Consider the following 21,265-nt stretch of genomic DNA (forward strand, 5'->3'; position numbering starts at 1 on the left):
AATAAAGGCAGTTTCGTCATTTCATGAGGCTAGGGGTGGAAATTGGTGGCTTGATATAACAACACTCATATTAAATACAATTGACCAAGAATAGAGGATTATTAAATGTAATTGGACAAGAATATATGGTTACTGAATGCAATTGGATAAAAATATGAAGTTATTAAATACGATTATACAATAATATAATAATATAAAGTCATTTGGAATTTTTAAAAATTTAAGGAAGTAGTTAGAGTTTTGGGCCAAATACAGTAGCAAAAAGATTACTATGCCATTATTCTTTCTCAAATTCTATTGGCAGTCACTAGGGCCAGCTCGGGACAATTGATACTTAAACGAGATATGAAATGTAAATGGTGTAATTTTACCTTTAACGTTGGCGGATAACGACCTCAAAATGAAAATTTAAAGAATTAAATAATATTTTAAGCAACTTTAATTCTTCAACTTTTTTAGATTTGAGATCATTTATGTAGTGTCTTTTATGGGAGAAAAAGTTAATATTTAGAGAGAGAAAACTCTAAAAATGACGATTTTGAAAAATTAAAAATATGGTTTCATAGTAAATATGATACTAAACAACTTTAATTCTTGAAAAATTTCATTTTGGGGTTGTTATCGACCAAATTTGACAGTGTTAATAAAAAAAAATAAGAAATTTGAAAAACACATGATTCGGCTTGTAACAAAAAAAAACCCACAGATATCGATCTGCAAAAACGTGAAACCAAAAAATATTTATTTGAAACCACAAAGCATTATTTTTGTTCCAAGGCTTTTTTAGAGAGGCCACACAGCATGTGGGATTCATTTCAAAATTCCACACAATGTGTAGGCTTGTTACCGAGTCTCTGATGTTGAGTTTTAAAATCCACATGTGTAGACCTGTTTTTCAACATAGGATCTTCTCTTTGCTTTAATGTGTTGCACATTTGACCCAACTTCATCTATCACTCGTCTCCTCACATGTCGACTAAGTGCCAGCATCACCTAACATATAAAATCGTCTAAATTTAATCTTAACGTTTTCAAGCAATATCAATTTTAATGGTAAATGCTTATTTGATTGTTATTTACTGTTACATCGGATATTCCAAACAACAATCACGTCTGAGATATTTAAAGCGTTACCAACACAGTTACAAAAAAAATTGTTAAAATGCTAACAATTAAGTATGTCACGTACAAATGAATCACAATTTTTTTTATCAACGTATCTAAAACGTTTACGTGTTACTAATATAATTACAAATAACCAACCAAAATTATACGAAACTACTTCAATTTATTGAAAAACTTGTGTATAAAGTTCGGTGTGACAATTAAATAACAATCAAACCAACTTTTTAAATTTTCGGTAACGAATGGTTAAAATTAATTTTACTTGAAAATGTTCCAATCAAATTTACACAATTTTACATGTTAGAACTAAAACTGTATTTCTTTAAAAACGTTAAATTCAAATTTAACTCGTATCCCTTTTCTTATCTGTATGTCGCCTCTACAAACTATGATCTCCAGATAGTCTCAAACAGACATCTCACAATATCAAGGTAAATTACATACGAAGTGTACAACATTTACCATATTCCAAACTTTAGTGTAGAACCGTCATTTTTTAAAATAAAACTCCACCACTTCACGGGTGACCACCCACTAAAATGTACAACATAATAAAAATAACTAGTCAACCCTAGTCCTCCTATCACATCATCAATTTTTAACTCAAAAATTGGACTCAACCGTCTTCTTCAACTCGTCTTCTCACCCATAAAGTGGTGGAGTTTTGTGTGCAAAAGTGAAAGTTGTACACCAAAATGTGAAATAGGGTACCTCGTGTAAAGGGGGAGTTCGGCCATAGGCGAACTCAACCCCAAACATTGGAAAAGCTACAAGAAGGCTTCAAAATGGAGTGAAGAATGGGACCTATCGACGTACGCTAATGGTAGAGGCCGAGTTGGTATAAGAAACGCTATAAGGGATACAGACTACGCTAACGTTGGATCTCCAGCACCTCTGGGTCAGTTATTGGTACTGGCGTAAGCGATCCACCCGAGTCCACTAGGGACTAGGAGAGTCGGGCATTCAGCCTTCGTGAAGGGAGACAAATGTCTCCACTGGATGAAACTCTATGGACACTATAAGCTCTAGAGTTTGTCCATAGCGTGTATCCCTTCTAGGATAAGATTTATACACAGGGAGTCCATCAGGACGGAATACCAACAAACGCATTGACGGGACGCTTAAAGGGTATGTAATTTACCCCACAATATCAAATACCACAAAGAAATCAACTCCTATTCTTATAATTCTAAAATTAGTTTCATATATAGATATATATATATATATATATATGTATGAATAATTTCAAAATCAGTTAAAATTAGCCCAACTTTCATCCTAGTTTCTATCAACCCTCAATCTAAACCTCCTCCTCAACATTTGCAACTCTAATAACAGAATGCCTCCACAATGTTCAAACATATATATATATATATATATATAAATGCGTTAGAGTCAAATTTGATCCTGATCCCTTAGATATCACCTGACGTCCGAGACTCGGTCGCCTCCTCGACTCGCCTTTCACGTTTAAAAATTAGGATAAAGTCCTCTCATTTTTATTTAACATATTGTTTAGACCCCTTATTTTAAAAAATACATTATAAGGTCTCTCTCCTTTGTCACTGTTAACGTTTTGGTCCTTCTGTCTATTCTTTTAGATTTTTAACCATTATATTCGGTGTAAATAGACAATAACAAAGTAATATGATCATTTTGTATCACACTATGACTTCCCTGAAAGCTAAGATGTGTTTTGTTAAAGATCTAAAAAAATAGACAAAATGACAAAACGGTGACAAAAGATATGGACCTTATAGTGTTTTCAAAATAGGGAGATTAAACAGTATGTTACTTAAAAAAAAAGGAGGAATAATAAATTATTTACCCTAAAAACTATGATATCCATTAAAGCTTGGCACAGATCTTAAAAGATACTATATTAGATCAAATATTCGAGAAAAAGAATCCAAAATCAGACCAAACTGTTGACTTTTTCTTAACTAAACTAGTCGAATTTGATAAAAAAAATAGTCACAATTTCATTCAAATTCTACATCTTTTTCTTCGGATATTCAGTCCAATCTAGTATCTCTAGGATCCATGCACAGCTCAGAAACGAGCCTCAAACAAACATCTCACAATGTCAAATACTAGAAAGAAACCAACTACTATTCTTATAATTCTAAAATTAGTTTCATATAAGATATATTAATGTACGAATAATTTCAAAATCAGTTCAAATTAGTCCAATTTTGATCCTAGTTTCTATCAACTCTCAATCTAATCCGCCTCCACAATGTTCAAGGGCGGCCCGGTGCACTACGCATCCCCACTAAGCGAGGGTCCGGGGAGGGGTCTCTCCACAATGTTCAAACATACCAAAAAAAATTTACTGCCCCAGATTTCTAAATTACCAGCCCTCTTAAAATAAGGGTATCTCTATGTTTGGTAAGTCAGCATCCTCGGGAAAACCGTTTGTCGCAAATCTCCGGTGGCAGTTTACAGTTCATCGTGGCTCTGCGGTTGCTCTTTAGTCAACGAATCGAGTTTCTCTTCCAGTTCCTGTGCATTTTCAAAGTTCTGTTAGAGTTCAAAAGAAAAAAGACGAAGAACTCGGGTTACGCGTGGTTAAGTATATTACCTTAAGTTTTTCTTCCAGGCATAGAGCTGGGGTAGATAAGACTGCTACATATCTGCGGCGAAAAATGTAGAGCGTTTTGAGAAAGAAATTACAAGAAATTAGAGGTGGCAACACAACAAGCAATTTTAGTGTTTGAGTTTAGTAGCTTAGTAGGTAACGTATTATTTTTGGGTTGACACATCACACGTAAATGTTTGGGTTTGGTTAGGGTTGACATGCTAACCCAAAAATGACACGAAATAAAAAAAACTATTTAAAATTTTTGTTATATTTTCTCATGTTTTTACGTGTTAATTTATTAATAAGGTAATAAAATTACTATTATTACTTGCAAACACGAATCAAACCTTTTATAAACACATTACGTGAACCCCCAACATGATACTAACGGACTTTTGGATGGTTAGTGTTCGCACATTAATCCAAAAATGATATAAAATAGTACCATCTCTTCCTTTATTTTTAAAATTCACAACATAATAAAACAACATGTGACCTGAAAACACGACACAAAACCGACACTAACCCGATTATGACATGGAAGTTTTTGGGTTGGGTTAGGGTTTTGACACTAATCCGAAATGGGATAAGGTGCAAAAATACCTCTAACGTTTACATCCCGGAGCAATTTTACCCTAAACGTCTAAACTGGTGCAATTTTACTCCTAACGTTGGCGGCCAAGAGCAATTTTACCCCCTAACATTGACAAATTGGGTTAATTTGAAAAATAATTCATCAAACTGTCTTCTTGATCATGAATTTTGTCGTCCGTACTTCATAGTGTGCGTCATTTTATCACTCATTAGTAACAGATTAGACGTGGAAAAAAATTAAAAAAAAAATTAAAAATAGTCTGTTTTACGAGTTGGATAAAAAAAATTCATATATTTCGCCAAATTTATAAATATTAATCTCAAATTCTATTATTAAATCATAAAAAATATGAAATCATTTTTTTAGAACCAATATATGTAATTGGTGCAGAATAAGGAACAAAATATCTGTGTTTTATAATAATGTCTGAAATTGACCCAACTTGCCAACGTTAGGGGAAAAATTGCTCTTTGCTGCCAACGTTAGGGGTAAACTTGCTCCTGGTTGTAAACGTTAGAGGTATTTTTGAGGTTAAAATGCATCGTTGGTCACTGAACTTACATGATTGTCTCAAAATGGTCACTCAACTTCAATTTGTCTCAATAAAATCACTCAATTTTGAATTTTGTCTCAATTAGGTCACTCCGGCAATTTCAAGGGTTAAAATGGATCGAAATGATGTCATGGATGACATGTGAGCATGAGTTAACAACCGAAACGACACGTGGGAGCCACATGTTGGTTATTTTTATGAAAAAAACTAAATTTTGTTTTTTTTTTCATAAAAATAACGGCATGTGGCTGCCAGATAGCGCATAAATGGATGTCATGTGTCGTTTTAACCATATATCTAAGTTGACCCATGCTGATGTGTTACTCATGACATTGTTCCAATCCATTTTAATCACTAAAATCGCCGGAGTGACCTAATTGAGACAAAACTCAAAGTTGAGTGATTTTATTGAGACAAATTGAATTTGAGTGACCAACGGCGCATTTAACCCGTATTTTTGCACCTTATCCCATCTGAAATTGACACGACATGAACATAATATGAACCCGATAATTGCCACATCTACAAGAAATAATCAAAGAGATGTAGTTTACTTACTCGCAACGGCTTGGTTCATCGACATCAGTAACCTCATTTTGCAATCCACATCTGAGTCTGACCTGTAAAACAACGTACGTGATTGCAGTATTAGAAGAGAGAGCAGATTCGTAGATTCTTTTATACGATGAAACGAAGTTTGATTGGTGATTTAATTGCTTAATTTTCAGTGGAAAGTAGAGACTGAAATGTCAAACTACTCTCCTTTTACAATTGCAGCAAAGGAATGAAAAACGAATGCCAAACACAAAAACGAAACGAGGAACGTATGCGCTCCTTTTACATATGAGATTGTTCTATCCATTGTTGGTTCAAATCTAGGGTTGTAAATGAGCCGAGCCGTTCGGTGTTCAGATCTAGGGTTGAATATGAGAGGTTTGGCGTTCAGTTCGGTAAAATCTCGACCTTGTTCGGCTCGATTTATAAACGAGCCAAGCTTGAGCATGATTTTGAGGCTTGATTCGTAAACAAGCCAAGCTTGAGCACAATAAAACTCTGGCTCCAGAGCTCACAAGCAGGCTCGTTTATAAGTTCGTGAACAAGCTCGTGAGCAAGTCCGGTTCAATTACTTTTTTAATAATAGTTTTTCTATAAAGGGGAATGTAAAACTACGTAGTTTTTTAGTTTTATTAAAGAAACTTCAAATGAGATTGAAACTCTATCTTCGACTTCAATTCTTCATTTTAAAAAGAATTAATGAGCTGTTCAAGAGTCTTGCTTATGAACAAAATTAATGAGTTATTCGCTAGCAAAGTTCATGAACAGAATTAACGAGCTACTCGCTATCAAAACTCATAAACAAATAAACAAGCTGCTCACGAGCAGCCCGTGATCAGATAATTTTTTTCATGAACCGAGCTCGAACAAGATGTTGAGCTTAAACTGAGCTCAAGTATGTCCATGAGTCTTGCTTATGAACATAATTAATGAGTTATTCGCTAGCAAAGTTCATGAACAGAATTAACGAGCTACTCGCGATCAAAACTCGTAAACAAATAAACAATCTGCTCACGAGCAGCCCGCGATCAGATAATTTTTTTCATGAACCGAGCTCAAACAAGATGTTGAGCTTAAACTGAGCTCAAGTATGTCCATTTTTTGGCGAGCCGAGCATGAACAGGCCAAAGCTCGACCAGCCTCGCACGGTTACAGCCTATTCAGAAACTGAGACCAAGCTAGGCACTTCTAGTTCTGATCTCTAGAGAAGGAAACTTAAGACCTAATAGCATCCCCACATTCAAATGGGAGGGGAAACAAGTGAATAGACAAAAAAGCCCTCGACTTTAATTTTTTAAAATAGGCTTAAACCACTATTTGCGAGCCTTGGCGCAACGATAAACGTTGTTGTCGTGTGACCGAGTGGTCACAGGTTCGAGTCTTAGGAGTGGTCTCTTGCCAAAAAATTGGTAGGGGAAGGCTTGCCCCCAATACACCCTTGTGGTGGGACCCCTCCCCGGACCCTCGCTTAGCGGGGACGCGTAGTGCACCAGACCGCCCTTTTTTAGGCTTAAACCACTATTTAGCCCTTGAACTATTCAAAATTTTGTTATTTGGCCTCTGACCTATTATTTGGTCACATTTGGCCCATGATCTATCCCATTTGGTGCAATTTCACCCAATTTAAATGGATACTTCACATAATTGTTATTCAATTAGCACGTGATGATATTTTAACACCTAATTTTGATAAATTTTAATTTAGAGATTTGTTTTTATTTTTTAATCTAATTAATTATTTTGACATAAGAGAGTTTATGTGCCAAATAAACTTCAAGATGTGTGACGTGTCAAGCTCATATGTCAAAATATCATTACATATGAGAGGGGATAACAGTTTTGTCAAGTCCCCATCTAAATTGGGTGAAATTTTACCAATTGGGATAGTTTAATGGGCCAAATTTGACCAAATAATAGATCAAGGGCCAAATGCCAAAATTTTGAATAGATCAGGGGCTCAATAACACCTTAAGCCTTTAAAATAAGAAATATAACTTTTTCTATATCCAAATATAATCAGATCATTAACCTTTACAATTAAATCTCTAACAATTGTTGACACTATCGATCGGATCATTATTTTGTTAGCTAATATATATCCTACCAGTGTAAATATTAAAAGGGTTAAATGCACCATTGCTTACTGAACTTCTCAAAATGGTCACTCGACTTCAATTTATCTCAACAAAATCATTCAACTCTGAATTTTGTCTCAATAAAGTCAATCTGGTGACTTCAAGAGCAAAAGAACACCGGAAATATTACGTGGCTTTCATGGCACCACTAGTAAACTTTTACCTGACCGAAACAACATATGACTACCACGTAGCTGACCGAAGGATTCCACCTAGCCAACACGTGTCGTTTCGTCTGCTAGGTAGCAGCCAATTGTCATTTAGGTGGCAGCCATGTTTAGTTTCAGATAGCGGTGAAAGTTGGCAACCACGTCACTTTTCTTGTTTTTTTTTTTTTTTGCTCTTGAAGTCGCCAGAGTGACTTTATTGCGACAAAATTCAAAGTTAAATGATTTTATTGAGACAAACTGAAGTTGAATAACCATTTTGAGACAATCATAAAAGTTCAGTCACAGTGACTGTGCATTTAAACCAATGTTAAAACCTATTAGTCATGATACCAATTACCATTAGAAAAACTATTCAATATGCAACGTCAGACTTTTCAATCTGCTAATTAGAGTGTATATTTCTAAAGATAAGGTGCAAATATGCCCCTAAAGTTCCGTCTAAAATGGTGCAATCTTACCCCTAACATGGCTAAGTTGGGTCAATTTGAGAAATATTTCTCAAACTGTCTTCCCAGTCATAAATTTTGTCATTTACACTTTATATGTACGTCATTTTTATCACCAGTTAATAGCATATCACAAACATAAAAATAGACGTGGAAAAAATTACAAAAAAATAAAAAATATATATCGTATTTTGTACAAGTTTGGGCAAAAAAAATCAAACATTTCACCGAATTTAAAAATATTAATCTCCAATTCTATTATGAAATCACAAAAAAGATGAAATCTTTGTTTTAAAACCACTGATGTACAATTGATGCAAAATAAGGAACAAAATATGGGTAAAATTGCTCTTGACGGCCAACGTGAGGGGTAAAATTGCTCTTGGCTGCCAACATTATGGGTAAAATTGTACCATTTTAGATGTTAGGGGTAAAATAGCTCCGAACTATTATAAACGTTAGGAGTAATTTTACACCTAATCCCTTATTTCTAAAGTTTGGCATAAGTTATATTCAACATTTGGTTGTATCAAATCCGACTATCAGATTAATGCACACACACGACTAGAATGTCATTTTTGTTAATATATTACATAATTCTGCCAAATCAATGAAAAAAATATTAAAATATTGATTTTATATTCATAATACTCACTAAGTGATTACTAAAAACAATTTGCTATAAACAAATACACATTATGCATTATCAGCAAGAACATATATATATATATGTGTGTGTGTATTAAATACACGATTGTTTTGTTTACCATAGAATTGTCAAAAAAAAAAAAAAAAAAGAAGATAATGCAAAAATACCTTTAAACTTCTATCAGGCCCATTCCAACACTTGTCGCCATTTGAAAATATCATGGTCCGGTATGAATCCTCAAATTTTTCCCATCGCCTATTTGCATAAGAAAATAGAAGATGCAGAATAAATAGCAGCAGTCAGCTACTATTGCATAAAAAATTGAGTAAATATGACCCACGAACACGAACAAACAGAACACGAGAAAAGGGGGTTAGTGTTATTAAATAAAGTTTTCTTATCGAATTCGGATTAGCCTGATAATGACACGCAAAATTTCAGGTCTTGTTTGTGTTGACATGCTAACCAGAAAGTGACACCAATATTTGAAATTACTACTATACCTCACATATCTTTACATGTGATAAAACTGTAAGCGAACCGCAGTTACGAGGCAAACCCAACACGAAATAAGTGGGTTAGGATTTTGGTAAATAGAAGATGCAGAACAAATAGTAGCATAAGAAAATAGAAGATGCAGAACAAATAGCAGTAGTCAGCTACTATTGCATAAAAAAATTGAGTAAATATGACTCATGAGCACGAACAAACAGAACACGAGAAAAGGGGATTAGTTTCTTATTAAATAAGGTTTTCTTATCGAATTCGGATTAGCCTGATAATGGCACGCAAAATTTCAGGTCTTGTTTGGGTTGACATGCTAACTTAAAAATGACACGAATATTTGAAATTACTATACCTCGCATATCTTTACATGTTACCCTTAATAGAAGTGGTAAAACTGTAAGCGACCCGCGCTTACGAGGCAAACCCAACACGAAATAAGTGGGTTAGGATTTTGGTAAACAGAAGATGCAGAACAGATAGTAGCATAAGAAAATAGAAGATGCAGAATAAATAGCAGCAGTCAGCTACTATTGCATACGAACAAACATAACACGAGAAAAGGGGATTAGTGTTTTATCAAATAAGGTTTTCTTATCGAATTCGGACTAGCCTGATAATGACATGCAAAATTTCAGGTGTTGTTTGGGTTGACATGCTAACCAGAAAATGACACGAATATTTGAAATTACTACTATGCCTCGCATATCTTTTCATGTTACCCTTAATAGAAGTGGTAAAACTGTACTCGGCCCCACTCACGAGGCAAACCCAACACGAAATAAGTGGGTTCGGATCTTGGTAAATAGGTTTTTTTTGTCAAATTCATGAAAAATTTTGGGTCGTGATTGGATTGACTCATTCAATACTGAACATGACCCATTGACACCCCAAACTAAAAGCATATATCTACTTATATCCTTTCCTTAGCTCTTAAATGACGAGTTCTTATATTAAGCACCGGGTCTTCCATGTCACTCGGAAGACCTCCAATTCACATTTGGACACGTATATTGTGACCCCACGTAATAATTAAAATAGTGGGATCTCTTATAATATGTGTGGGTCCATGTTACACGTGTCAAAATATGTATGGGAGGTCCTTCATTTGACATGGAGAACCGGGTGCTTCTAATAATTTGCCCTTAAATGACACTCATTTAAAGCGAAAATAGGGATATTAGTATGTAAGGAACAAAATGAATCTCATTGGTGCTTACCCCAAACGAGTTGTCGAATGGCCCTCCTCTTGAGAAGCATGTTTGAAAGGGCAGACTTTGTAAACGTACCTGAATCAAATATTTAAATTGCCAAAGATAAGGAGTATATCAATAACTAAGAGTTCTTCTAGAAAGAAAAGAGTGTGATGAAAAGATAAATTAGGTAAGGTTCTGTAACTTGTTCTGCTTGCTATCAAAACAATGATCATAGAATGAATAGAACTCCTTCTCTTTTCCTGCAATATAAAACATTACGGTGAGCTTAAGGAAGATAACGACGTTGCTGGATGCATATGGATACAGTTCATGGCATACTAACCATAATCATGTCCTAACTTTTGCGATAAACTTGATATCCTTGACTGCATTTTGGACAACTTGGAGCTGGATTCTTCGTATTCCTTGCGTATGCGAGCTGCCTCTAAGGACACCAAAAAGAAATATATAATCAGACGACTTGGACTTATTCCTCAGATTAAATCAGTACCTAATAACAAGGTTATAAAAAAAGGTAGGCCCTAGTCGGTCGGACAGGGCCCTCGAAGATTAATCGAGGATTAGTTGGGGACTAATCGGATTTGTATTTTTGTATTTTTTATTTATTAATCAACAAATTGTTATATAAATTCAATTAAAATATGCATTATAATGTCTAAAAATAATAATATAAAATTATTTAATATAGAAAAATACGTATATTTGTAACATATATCTTTAAAAATGTGCAAACATCAACATTGCAACAATTCATCGTCTCTTCGGCGGCGCCTAGGCGGCCTAGGCGACTAAAAATCGCCTAGAGGCCAAAAAACGCCTAGAGGGACTAATTGGAGAAAATCGGAGCGGATTCTCGATTTCGAGAGCCTAGGCGGTAAAGGCGGCCTTGGTTTTGAACAATGCCTAATAATTAAGGTTTTTGAACTATACCTGATTTATCCACTGGAGTTTGGAAGATATTAACAGCATGTAAAATGTTACGAGCAGTTTGTTGTAGCTTCTCCAACCATGTTGGATTACTTGAGGTTGTATCTATCAAATATCACATGGTTTATGTCAGTCCAAAATGGAACAACTTGATTATCTAACAGGAAAACAATTTTTTAAGTTTGAGCACAAACTTTTATTTGGTGAAATTTGGCCCCTGAATTTACTTTTGGCAAAAAGCATCGTCAGACCCCTGATCTTTGATTTTTTGGTTCATTAAGCCCTTAACCTTTTATCTTGATACATTAAGCCACTAATCTTTTATTTTTTGTCACTTTAAGCCCTTGATGACCAAAAAAATCAATTTTGAACATAAAACTCGGTTAACAGTGTTATTCATTGCACCTGCATTCGAAATTTGTTTTCTTTCACCTTTTGAAAGCAATTTTAGATGTGTAATGTGGCTATAGAAGAACTGTAAAAACCTTAATTCAAACTGTAAAAAATATCTTTTTATATAATCTCAAATACAAATGAAATTAGTAACGTCATTTTAACAGAATTAGATGTTCACAACTTACTAATTTGGTAAGCAAGGGCTTAATGTGACCAAAAATAAATGACCAGGGGCTTAATGAACCAAAAAATCAAATATCAGGGACCTAACGATGCTTTTTGCCTTTAAATTTTGTTGAAATTCACCTCTTAATGGATGAAATCGCCATACTTAAATGCCAAGTACTGTGAACTCCGCATTCGAAATAAAGAAAATCAAAGTTCCGTCTATTGAAGGGTACATTTTCGATGAGCTGCAAGTATAACGATTTCGCTCACAGGAGTTCATTTTTAACAAGATAAATGTTCAGTGACTGAAAACCAAAATTTGACCAAGTACAGGGGCCAAAATTACTGTTTTGCCCTAACCAAGACATAGACTCACAAATTAAAGGGCAGAGAACCAAACCTGAGAAGTCAAAATCATCATCAGGATCAGGTCTATAAGAAGAACTGGCATCATCATGATGAGCATTGTCTTCATAAGTATCATCTATGTCATCTTCTACATCAACATCATCATATTTTCCACTATCTTCATCAGTTTCTGAAGAATAGCCCTCATCGTCATCAGCATGCGTCTCTGCTAGATTCTCTTCATGGTATTCATGATCTTCAGTATAATCATCCTTTGTAACATCAACTTCATCTGTCTGCTTCTCAGAATTTCCTGTCCAGCGAGAAGCAACAAGACGGCCCAGCTCTTCCTTGGACAAACCTTCAGTATTTTCAGAGACGTCATTGCCCTGTAGTTAACATGGAAAGAAATTATGAAAGATAGGCATAAATTCTTAGTCAGGAATATCACACGCAACATTATCTTCTATAGCATTATTCAAAGTTAGTCAACAAGTTCAATATATTAACAATTTCAAGAAAATTGTTTGTAAATATTTGGTGCAAAATTTTCCTTCCATATTAAAAGCAAGCAGCCACATTTTCATAAATGATTCGGTTGATAAAACAAACAAAAAAAACTAAAAAACCCCTACACTTTATGGCTTTAAAAGAAATAAAAACAACAGTATAAAAATGAGATAGAAAGAGAAAAAAGAAAATAAAAAGCTCTGCCACCAAGGCACCAACCATTCATCAGATTCATCTCCTTCTGCCTATCCTTTACACTCCTATCCTTACATCCTCTGATTATTATTTTTCTTTACACATAATTTCGTGAAATTAAATTATAGGCTTAATACATCAAAAGCCCCCTGAACTTGTCCAAAAAGATTGATTGGCCCCCTGAACTTACATAGTGTCTCGTTAGCTCCCTCAACTTGCTTAAAATAACCTATTGACCACCTGAATTTGTTTAAAATGACCTATTGGCCCCCTAAACTTGCTTATAGTGATCCATTTGCCCCCTGAACTTGTTTAAAGTGACCTACATTGCAATTTGTCTAAATCCGTAAAAAAAATCAAAACTTAAAAAGTAAAGGCTTAATTCGTGATTTTAAGTCTTTAAAACAAATTAACTTTTTATTTTGTACATTTTTATGGCGTTTTTATAGATTTAGGGACTTAATCATGACACACTAAACAAATTTAGGGGGCTAATGAGACACCTTGTAAGTTCAGGGGGCAACTGATATATTAAGCCTAAATTATACAATAAGAATCCAATTGTAGAACTCAGATCCAATGCCTTTATCAAGTTATATCCTACCTCATAATTGAACAATTTGGATAGATTAAGTTATTTAAGAATGAGATTGACTTCGACAACACAAGAATATTTTGTTCAATCCCACATCATGCAGAAAATATCCTGCAAGATACAATATTCTAGTACATTTTCTAGAAACCTGCACATGACTACCTTACCCTATAGGTACATGTGCCAAGTGCATAAACAAATATTACAATAGCAACTTATCTTAATAACAACATAATTTTCTTCTGGGAAAAAAAAAATCCAGCAGGAGGAAAGGAATCAGGCAATCCATGAAATAAGCTCATAAGGAACCAATATGTTAGAATTACAAATGAAGACAAATGATTCAGCTTTAATTTTAAGTCAGTATGGAAGAATTGCAAAAGAAAAAAAAAAGATAAATGCACTTCATTCATCTGTCTTTCTAGGATTGGAAAGATGAGTTACCACTTTCGCAGCTTGATCATGAGATTCCTCAGTGCCAACACTAGGAACAGTTTCACTCACAACTGCAGAGTCATCGATGCTTTCTGAAGATGCAGACTCTTCCTTCTGTGGAGCAACCTACATTAAAAAGAATATAGAGCCACATTCTTATATGCTATGAGACTACCACGTAACGGGAAAGAAAAAAAAAAATCAGATTGATAAAGAATGTTTCATCTTTTACCTGCTCCACTTTATTTGTTGGTGATCCTTCGGTTTTGGAAGTACCATCTTGTTTGGCATCAGCCATATGATCAGCATATTTTCCAGCAACATCCTATTAAAGAACATGGATGTCACAAAATATTAGGAACTTCGTTTCGAACTTATTACCATATCTGTTCATCCAGAGTCTAAATTGAGCTCAATGTAGTGTCTTCATCTTAATTTTGTTGGAATATTCAAAAGTTAACTTCTAATGTCATGCTACTGGAACTACTTAAACAACATTAAGAAACTACTTTTAAATGCATATAACCATAGTTGTTAAAGGCGCGCCTCACTCGAGGCTCAAGGTTTTGAGCCTCCAATGCAGAAAGAGGGCACTGTAGAAAAAGCTCTCGCCTTGTGCGCCTCAGAGCCTGGATCGAGGCGCATGTGAGGGTTTTCACTAGGGTTTTTTTTATTTTTTACTGTTTTCTGTAAAATAAATGTTTGATTAATCTTAACCCTCGATCTAAATAATAATATCAAGAGTCATAACTAAATATAGAAAAAATAGAGAAGGATTAAGAGCAGTCACGTAAAGAAAGAAGAGTCTCCTCGACTCCATGCAAAAATAAACTGCTACAGACACAATGAAGAACAAACAGAGAATGGTTATTAGTTTAGTAGCATTAGTTATAGTTAGGTACTTAGGTTAAGACGTTAAGTATATGTTAATGTCTCTATGAAGTATGAACTTAACTTGGTGTTTTTGACATTTATGATTTAGTATTATGCTTTTATATGGTTTTGTTTTGTTTGTGTGGTCATAAGTGTGTTTTTTTTGGTTTATGCTTAACTAGTAACTGAGTATATATTTTTTATGCGCCTCGTGTTCCTAAGGCATGCGCCTCGAGGCTCCAGGAAACCTTAATGCCTTAGTGCGTCTTGCGCCTTTAACAACTATGCATATAACAAAGGTCGTGACTGCACATTTTCATATAGAGGACAGAAAATATTGAAAATCAAGAGTAAACATCAAACCTGATCCGAAGGGGAATCCTCTAAAACACCAACTTTATCATCATGGATACTTTCCATGGTTTCATCTCCAATATTAGCTTTCTCCACAGTATGTCCTTCTTGCTTAGTGTCCTCTTCAACTTTACTTTTATCTGTATTAGGATTTTCTTCAGCTTCTTTTTGTTCTTTCTCTTCTTTTTCTTTTTGCAAGCGCTCTTTCTCTTCTGCCTTGTCTATTTGTTCTTTACGCTCTACATGGGAGTTAAAGCACAAAAGCAATTAATTCCACATTATCAAACACCAAAGAACTGCCTTTAAACATATTATTTTTTACAGCTATCCTTTAGGGTGCATTTCAAAATAACTTTCAAGTATTTGGCTTGTTTAGAAATATTGAATTACTTGGAATTCAATTACCAAATGTCGCTGACCCTACCAAAATTTTGCCATATATACATGAAAGTACTTTCCCATGCCAAATAGTGGTAAAATTACTTTCACATTCATTGAAAAATTAAAATGCTGTTAAGATACTATTATCATAATTTAAATATTTTTAGGACCGGAATCGACTATTTGTTATTATAATTACAACCAAGAAAACAATTTAACTATTTGTCAGACAAAAAAAAAGAGAAATAGATAATAATACCTTTTGTCAAGCTCATTCTAGCAGCACTATATTTAGAGCAAGTCAACCAACATTTGCTCATGTATCTGTCAGATATTAATATGAAGTGGACCTTTAACTATCAGCTTAAGCTTTTGGTTCAAATAATTCCATGACATGGTATCAGAGTCAGGTTGACCAAGTGGTCTAGGGTTCGATTCCTGACAGCCCCATTAGTTGATTTAATTGCAGGACATGGTAATATGGACATGTGTTGTGCACGCTGCAAGCCCAGTAGGCATTCGCGTGTGGGGGTGTGTCATATATTAATATGAACTGGACCTTTAACTATCAGCTTAAGCTTTTGGTTCAAACGGTTCCATGACAGTATCTTTAGATTATCATATCATGACTACATATAATAATAACTTAAGAGAGGAGGAAAGTTACATTTAAATGAATATCATAGAGTTAAAAGTTCTTGAATTGTACCTAAGATTATTTTGGATATTTAGTCTAGTCTAAAAACGTGTATATTTTCTATAGGGTAATAGAATCATTAAACCTACATGGGGAAAAAAAAAACTCAAAATGATAAAGTTAAATTCCAGGAATTACTTGCTGGGAAAACCACTTTCCTAAGAAAGTGATTCTAGAATGAAAAATGAATTATGGCAACCAAACGTCCATTGTTATGTTCACATCTTGTTAATGCAACGCATTTAGAATACATTCAATTCAACATGGCAATATATAAATAGCAGATTGAAATGCAATCAACAAATACAATGCAACTCAATATAGTGGCCTACAGACTGGAATAGACAGAATGATGAGATAATTAAGCAGAACATTAGAAAAGCTATTGAGGAGAGAACATGAACAAAAACTATACCTTTAAGTTGTTGAACTAGCCCTTTCAGTATGTTTTCCTCATCTCTTAGTTTTGATAGTTCTGCCTCATCTTTGGCAATTGCTAGTTTCGCCTTTTCAACTTCCTTTTGTCTTAAAGTAACCCCTTCTTTATATGTTGCAATCTTTCTGTGCAACTTATCCCTAGCCACTTTTCCACTCTCCCAACAAGTATTTGGACATTTAATTTGCCCATCATACTCATCACTCCCATCACAGCAGTCTGCAAGGCGAACCAGTAAATTCAAACCAAGAGGAAAAATCTAAGGATATGCCACAGATACTAATGTAATATCCAACCATAGTTGTCAAATCGAGATTCGACTCGTCAATCAAAATCCACATTTTGTGAATCATGACTCGTGAATCGAATCGTAAGATTCAGTTCAAATTCATAATACTATAAAAAAAATAAAATATTTACCATGTTGAAGTCAAGATATTATCAAATATTAGTCGAGAAACGCGATTTTATTGTTAAAAAGGAAATCATATCAACCAAGTACTTAAAATTCAAATCTAATGCAAACGCAATCCTAGTAAAACTAATTCACAAATCAGACTCTATTGGAGATCGAGAGTTTGAATTTCTGACTCTGTTTCTTTTGTCTTGTTGTCAACTTGATAATGATGGAATGAAACTAGTTTGAGTTGATAACTTGAAAAATAACAATCGGACTAGAGGATAGTGGGTTTAGTAGTTAGTGTTGTTGAAGTTTTTGATGATCAGTGATGAAGATCCGACTCGAAATAGAGCTGATTCGAATCGTATGATTCAAATCACGAATCGTAAGATTCTGTTACAATTTAGATTCACCCTATAGATTCGGCTCGAAACAGAGCTGAATCGTATCGAATGGTACGATTCAAATCGTGAATTGTAAGATTCTAATAACAGTGTATCCAACAATAATGAGATAATTGAAACAAGACATCAAAAAATCTGATTATGATATTCAAAGTGTATGAACATTTTTTTATTTTTTTGCACTCCCCATTGAATACATAACAAAAGACAAATACATGAATACGTATATAGAAAGACACTGTATATGACTTCTTTTTTAGTCCTCAGCCCATAAATATGTTCAACATCGATAACATCTGACTATAAACTCAAACCTTCTGACCTGCTTTTGCAACGTGCAGATGAAGAACTTAACCATTATTTGCTTATAACAGGTAAACTTATCCAGATGTGCTCATATATATAACTAAAGCAGGTGATAAGATAGCAGTAGCAGCAGATGTCACAGCCAACGAATATTAAATTTCTTCCAACAAAGCACATTGATCAATATTACTATAAAAACCAATCAGATTATCTAGTGATGATAACTATATTTGGCTCGTAGTTTTGTTCTCTGCCAGCACTTCTAAGCTCTAAAACTTCAGAAAATAAAAACAAAAGATCAGAATATTCCTTCAAATAGAGTCAAATACTAATCACAGTCGTTTTTTATTCTAAATTCGACAAGGGGTTGTCTAACCATCCTACAAATAATTGTCTGTTTCGAATAGAGCACTTAAACAGACAGAGAAAGAACTAGAAATTCGAAAACACATTACACTTACCACAGATCCCATCATTGACTCTGGAAGAAAATATCAGAAGAGCAGCATGCCCTGAATTTCGACAATAGAATTTTCCATTTGGACAAGCTGATGTACCTAAAATTAACAACAATTGTAGTCAATATAAGAAGAATAAATTAAAAATGGAACCCATATTATCAAAAGAAAACTTTAAAATTTTGAATAGGTCAAACCTAGTGATCTATGTTGCAAGGAAACTCTTCCTCATTAGCGTTTCCGTTTCTTTTCCATTACCATTACCATTACCATTACCATTACCATTACCATTACTGTTTCCTAACTAATTTTTCTTAGAAATAACATTTCCCAATGTCACGGAGCCAGGCCAAAGCCCCGTGCGGCGCCTCGACTTTCCCCCAAGTCTCGGTCAGCCAACTCCTACTCGAGGGTCCCGTCAATGCATCTGTCGATATTCCGTCCCAGAGGATCTCTCTGTGATTAAACCCCGCCCTATAACGGGCAAGCACTGTGGGCTCGGTGCGCCCACAGTGTCTATAGAGTTCCCCTCTATCCCTTCACTCTATCCCTTCACTCTATCCCGTATGCCCGACTCTCCTGTCCCCTATATGTCCCTTCTGCCACTCCATGCCGAAGCCTTCTCAGCCTTCTCGTAGCTTTGCCAGTGCTTGGGGTTAGTATAAGGAACACTATAGGGGACAAGAGAGTGGGCATACGTCCTTCTTGAAGGTAGGCTGATGTCTCCATAGAGGGGAACTCGTTGATCATTATGATAAGACCAAAAGGAAGTGCCCTAAAGAAATTTATCTTATTTTAAAACTGCAAAACTAATTGCTCCTAAAATCAGTTCTTTGCATAATCCAAAATAACGGAAAATGAAGAAACCCAATGCTCAAGTTGATTAAATGCAAGGACAAGAAACATAAGCAGCAAGAACTAGAACGTACCAGGTTCATCAGAGCCATCAGGGCAATCACAAAAGTCATCATTAAGCTGAACTTTACTAAACTTCTTCGATCCATCTTTACATTTTATTGTATCAGACGTTGTCTTGTAATAATCCTCATCTGAGCATCAAAAAATTCCATGAATTGAGTAACTAATAAGAAAAATCAAATTAGAAAAGGGAACGAAACGAATTAGAAAATGAAATTGACAAGTATAAAGAGAGATCGACCTTGAGGAGAGATTCCAATAAATGGGTCTTTGGGGACGGCTGAATTAGCAATTAGAGAAATACAAAACAATCCTAACGCAAAACCATAAATGGCAAGCAAACTTTGGAATTTCATTTTACTTGAAAATTCTCCAAAACAATGAATTTACTGAAATCGGAAAAGCTCTACAGACTATACAGTCTGTGTGCTCTTTAGCACCAGTTTTCTCAGCAACCCTCACAGACAGAGAGAGTGAAGGAGCGTAGAAATTGAAACCCACAGCTTCGAGTTTCTGAATTCAATACGACGTCGTTTTTTGTTACAGTAGTTTAAATAAGGCAAAAAGCATTAAGGCTACTGATTTTTTGAGGATCGTTTATTTATGCTCATTTAGCCTTATTTTTATTCAGTTGCGTTCACATCGAGTCTGAAGTCACTTACTATTAGATCTAGGCTAATTAAATAAGTAATTTATTAGTTTTTATCTTTTTATCTAACACACTGTTGAGTTTCCCTATTTCGAAAAATATGTTATAAGATCTTTATCTTTTGTCAATGTTAACCATTTGGTTCATTTGTCTAGTTTTTTTAGATTTTTAACTGAACATGTCTTAGCTCTCGTGACAGTCATAGTAGATACAAAATGATCATGTTACTCTGTTATTTTCGTCTTTTTATCTAACACACTGTTCAGTTCCCCTATTTCGAAAAATATATTATAAAATCTCTATCTTTTGTCAATATTAATCATTTGGTCCATTTGTCTAGTTTTTTTAGATTTTTAACTGAACATATTTTAGTTTCAATTCTTACATATCAAAGAGTGTACATTACAAATATTTTCAGCATGCAGAAATAAAAAAAATATGGAAGAGACCGTTTTAATCCTTTTCCTCCTTCATTCAAGTCGAGCTCTGCAACTCCAACATGCATATCTCCTCCTTTGACTTTCGATTGCAACTTTCTTCCTTCTTTCTTCTTCATATGTTGATAATATGATGGAGCCATGGGCGATGTTGGGAGCCAAAAAAGGCATAGTGGGGTTAGACATGTTAGTGAATTTGAGGAGATCGGAAGAGGATTTTGACAAGAAAAGGTTCTCGTTAGTGAGAGGGTTTGGTTATAAATTGGGATTTGAAGCTAGTTTTGGATGGGATACTAAGCTCTTTCTGTACCCAAATGAAGGGGTTGAAAATATATCAAAGGTGTTGTGGAAACGACAAGCAAATTGAAAGGTAAAGCATAAAACAAAGAGAGAGAGCACTTTGACTATCACAATGCACTGTAACATGCTTTTAACCAACTCTCAAATCTTTCAGCAACCTCTGAAGCCGAATTGCTTCCTTAACAACCTTTCAATTGCCATGTACTTTGCCTTTATTATAGACAAAGCAATTTTTGACTATAAGGTAGACCTCCAACTAACTGGTGCATTTGCCATAGTAAACAAATAACCACTAGTTGACCATCAGTTATCTAAATCACTAGCATAGTCAGAATCATAGTATCCAACTATATATTTATCGACTTTCTCATCTCGATCAAACATCAAACCAATATCCACAGTATGTTGGATATACCGTATAATCCATTTCACAGCTTGCTAATGTCCTTTACCAACATTATGCATATACATGCTCACAGTTCCAACTGTTTGTGAAATGTTAGGCCTTGTACACACCATCACATACATCAGGCTACCAACAACAT

The 21,265-nt window shown here is 34.7% G+C and overlaps 1 protein-coding gene across 1 annotated transcript; it reads right to left on the reverse strand.

Annotated features, from left to right (window-relative positions):
* Positions 1-3,239: 3,239 nt before the first annotated feature.
* LOC136232865 (glucosidase 2 subunit beta) lies at positions 3,240-19,851 on the reverse strand. The gene is made up of 16 exons (XM_066022315.1): positions 19,576-19,851; positions 19,346-19,465; positions 18,420-18,515; positions 16,828-17,067; positions 15,344-15,573; positions 14,340-14,432; positions 14,117-14,233; positions 12,425-12,761; positions 11,464-11,565; positions 10,856-10,957; positions 10,715-10,772; positions 10,537-10,605; positions 8,980-9,067; positions 5,416-5,477; positions 3,710-3,761; positions 3,240-3,630 (listed from the first exon to the last, which is right to left on the reverse strand). The coding sequence occupies exons 1-16, from the start codon at positions 19,688-19,690 to the stop codon at positions 3,568-3,570; spliced, it is 1,944 nt and encodes a 647-aa protein (XP_065878387.1). The 5' UTR covers positions 19,691-19,851; the 3' UTR covers positions 3,240-3,567.
* Between the last annotated feature and the right edge of the window lie 1,414 nt (positions 19,852-21,265).

This window comes from Euphorbia lathyris, chromosome 6 (assembly GCF_963576675.1).
Source record: "Euphorbia lathyris chromosome 6, ddEupLath1.1, whole genome shotgun sequence".
NCBI lineage: Eukaryota > Viridiplantae > Streptophyta > Magnoliopsida > Malpighiales > Euphorbiaceae > Euphorbia > Euphorbia lathyris.